This window comes from Lagenorhynchus albirostris, chromosome 2 (genome assembly GCF_949774975.1).
Source record: "Lagenorhynchus albirostris chromosome 2, mLagAlb1.1, whole genome shotgun sequence".
NCBI lineage: Eukaryota > Metazoa > Chordata > Mammalia > Artiodactyla > Delphinidae > Lagenorhynchus > Lagenorhynchus albirostris.
The window spans coordinates 66,654,044-66,656,915 of NC_083096.1; the positions used below are offsets into that span (position 1 = coordinate 66,654,044).

The window sequence follows — 2,872 nt, forward strand, 5'->3', positions numbered from 1 at the left end:
AACAGTCATAAGAATGTTAGGAATATTTTACTCCAAGACATGGTGTATTTTGAATGTAAATTAGTTGTAAATAAACTGAGTGCTCTTATTTCATAGAAGAGAGAGTCTGTGTGAGTTGAGATGGTAACTGGTTTCATAGAGAAAGTGGCATTTAAGATGAGTCTTAAAGGATGCATCAGAGTTAAACATAATCACAGAAATCCAATAATTGGCACTGAAAGTAATGAATTACGTAAATTTGAGTTGTCCACTTTTAATTTCACTAGAATTCTTTCTATCCCCAGCTGGAAAAAAATCAGGGTATTGTTAATGAATACACAATGGCTATGAATAAAGCACTTTGAATAACATTCAAGCAGTGTCAAATACTTTTATATTCAGTGGGTTCTGTTAGAGATACCATCAATATTTTTTTTTTTTTTTTTTTTTTTTACCATTTAACTTGTTTTAATGTTTCTTCACAAATGGTGAAAAATACTAAAGTACAGACAGGAATAATCATAATGTTGTGGCCAACATTATAAATATGGAATTATAAATTTAAAACATTTTCTGGTTTAAAAAATAAATCTGGTAGTCAGTGCAGCTCTGCGGGGTCTCTGCATCTAGTAGGGCCAGTCTCTGCGTTCCTGACGGTGCTCGCCTTTATCCATTTTTCCAGGTCCTCCACGCCCGCCTCTTCTTCCTCCCATCTGTTCCATCAAAGGTCCAGGGGGTCCCCCAGGGCCACCTCGTCTTCCTCCACCAAAGCCACCACGGTCCATGCCCCGGGTGCCACGGAAGCCACCTCTGTCTCCACCATGGCCACCTCTGAACATTCCACCAGGACCACCTCGATCCATGAGGCCACCTCTTCCTCCCCGCATGCCACCAGGGCCACCTCTGCCACGGTCACCGCCCGGGGGTGGGAAAGGTGTGGGAGGAAGCCTTCAGGCTTTGGGGCCTTACACTGGTTGCACTCTGTTCTCCACGCAAAGTTCTGGTTTCCACACCCCGGATCGGGGCACTGCCAGTCTCCAGCTCGGTGCTGGATGTTTCCTCCTCCAGACGGGTTTCCTCCTCCAGACGGGTTCCCTCGGGAACCGCGGGGCCCTCTTGGTGGGAAGCCTCCTCTGTCTCCTCCACGGCCTGCCATGCGACCCATGGGTCCTCCAGGACCTCCTGGGCCTCCTAGACCTCCTCGGAGCGGCGGCGGCATCCCTCTACCCTCACGGGGGGGCATTCCTCCCCGTATGCTGTTCATTGGAGACTTCTTCCGAGCAAGAGAAACTTTAAGTTTGCTCCCTTGAAAATCTTTCCCATCAAACCACTCGACGGCAGTTTTGGCAGTTGGCGGGTCTTCATAGGATACAGTAGCATCGCCTTTGGGCTTTCCTGTTTCCTTGTCCAAATAGATAGGGATCATGGGTTGTCCAGTCCTCTTGTTTATCTTGACAACTCCACACTGCTTAAAGAAGTCTGTCAGATCATCTAGAGTCACACTGTCACTTAATCCTTGCACATAAATTGCACTGTTGTCACAGTCTTCATCTGGATCTACAGGTGGGCCTAAATCAAGATCTGGTCCTTCGTCCATGGGTCCACCAGGCTTATTGAAGCCACCTCGCTCTCCAGCGCTGCCCATTCCACCGCGTCCTCCTCCTCGCCCACCTCTGCTCATGCCTCCACGATCAAATCCCCCTCTTCCCCTGCCCCGGTTAGCAGGGCCACTCATGCTCCGGTTCTCTCCTGGTCCGGAAAATCCTCCAGACTCCTGCCCATAAACACCTATGCTACTGGGGTGGTCCTGTCGGAATGAACTCTGCTACCCGTAGCTGCTGCTCTGTTGGCTATATTGACTTGGAGCCTGGCTGTAGGATCCAGTTTGGGGGGGTAACTAGTGGGCGGCTGCTGCCCATAGCTGCTTTGTTGACCATAGCTACTCTGTTGTCCATAGCTGCTCGGCTGCCCATAGGTGTTCTGCTGGGAGTAACTGCTCTGATCATAACTAGTCGGCTGTGTAGAAGAATAGCTGGTAGGAGGATAGGATGGTGGTGCTGTGACTGGCTGCATGGGGTAGCTCCCAGGTACCTGGGGATAACTGTAGTTACTCTGTCCATATCCTAGGCTGGGCTGGTTGTAACCCCCTGTGCTAGATTGAGGTTGACTAGTCTCAGCGGGTTTGTTACCATCCTGCGTTCTTGCAGGCGCGGTGGCTGCTGGCTGCTGCCCATAGGCTGGATAAGCAGGCTGAGTGCCGTATGCAGACTGAGCTGCATAGGAGGCCTGGGTGGTAGTGACTGTAGCAGTGGTGGTATCATAAGCACCAGTGCCGTACCCCTGGACAGGCTGACTGTATGCCTGGGGGGCAGTTGGAGTAGAATATCCAGTGAGAGGCTGTCCATAAGAAGTTGCATAGGCGGTCTGCCCATAGGTTGCACTGGTCTGAGCCTGGGTATAGCTGACATCAGTGGGCTGTCCATAGGTTCCGTAACTTTGTTGCCCATATGCCTGGGTGGTCTGTGCATATCCTTGAGTGGGCTGGGCGGTGTAAGCACTGTAGCCCTGCTGGGCTGCCGCTTGGCTGTAGGTACTGTAATCCGTGGACGCCATTTTCTCTCTCCTTCCTTCTCGTTCTCCCAACGTCCGTCTCCCTCTCGCTTTCCCTCTCAGAGATACCATCAATATTAATAAGAAAAGTAATGGTGTCTACAGACGTATAGATTTGGAATTATGTAAAGCTAGTTTGGAAAAAGACCCCCAAAGCCCCATGTTTCATAACTTTTTTTCACACTGACAATGTACACAAGGAAGCAAAGCTTTCTGTACATATATATGCTTGGAATTAAACATTTTCACAGATTTTTCAGAAGTTGTATGAAAGGTTGTGATT

General features: G+C 49.3%; 1 protein-coding gene across 1 annotated transcript; it reads right to left on the reverse strand.

Moving 5' to 3' along the window:
- Positions 1 to 428: 428 nt before the first annotated feature.
- On the reverse strand, positions 429 to 2,643 carry LOC132511241 (RNA-binding protein EWS-like). The gene is given in 3 exon segments (XM_060134278.1): positions 429 to 916; positions 919 to 1,866; positions 1,869 to 2,643. Coding segments are annotated over 3 exon segments (1,983 nt in total). The 5' UTR covers positions 2,593 to 2,643; the 3' UTR covers positions 429 to 605.
- Between the last annotated feature and the right edge of the window lie 229 nt (positions 2,644 to 2,872).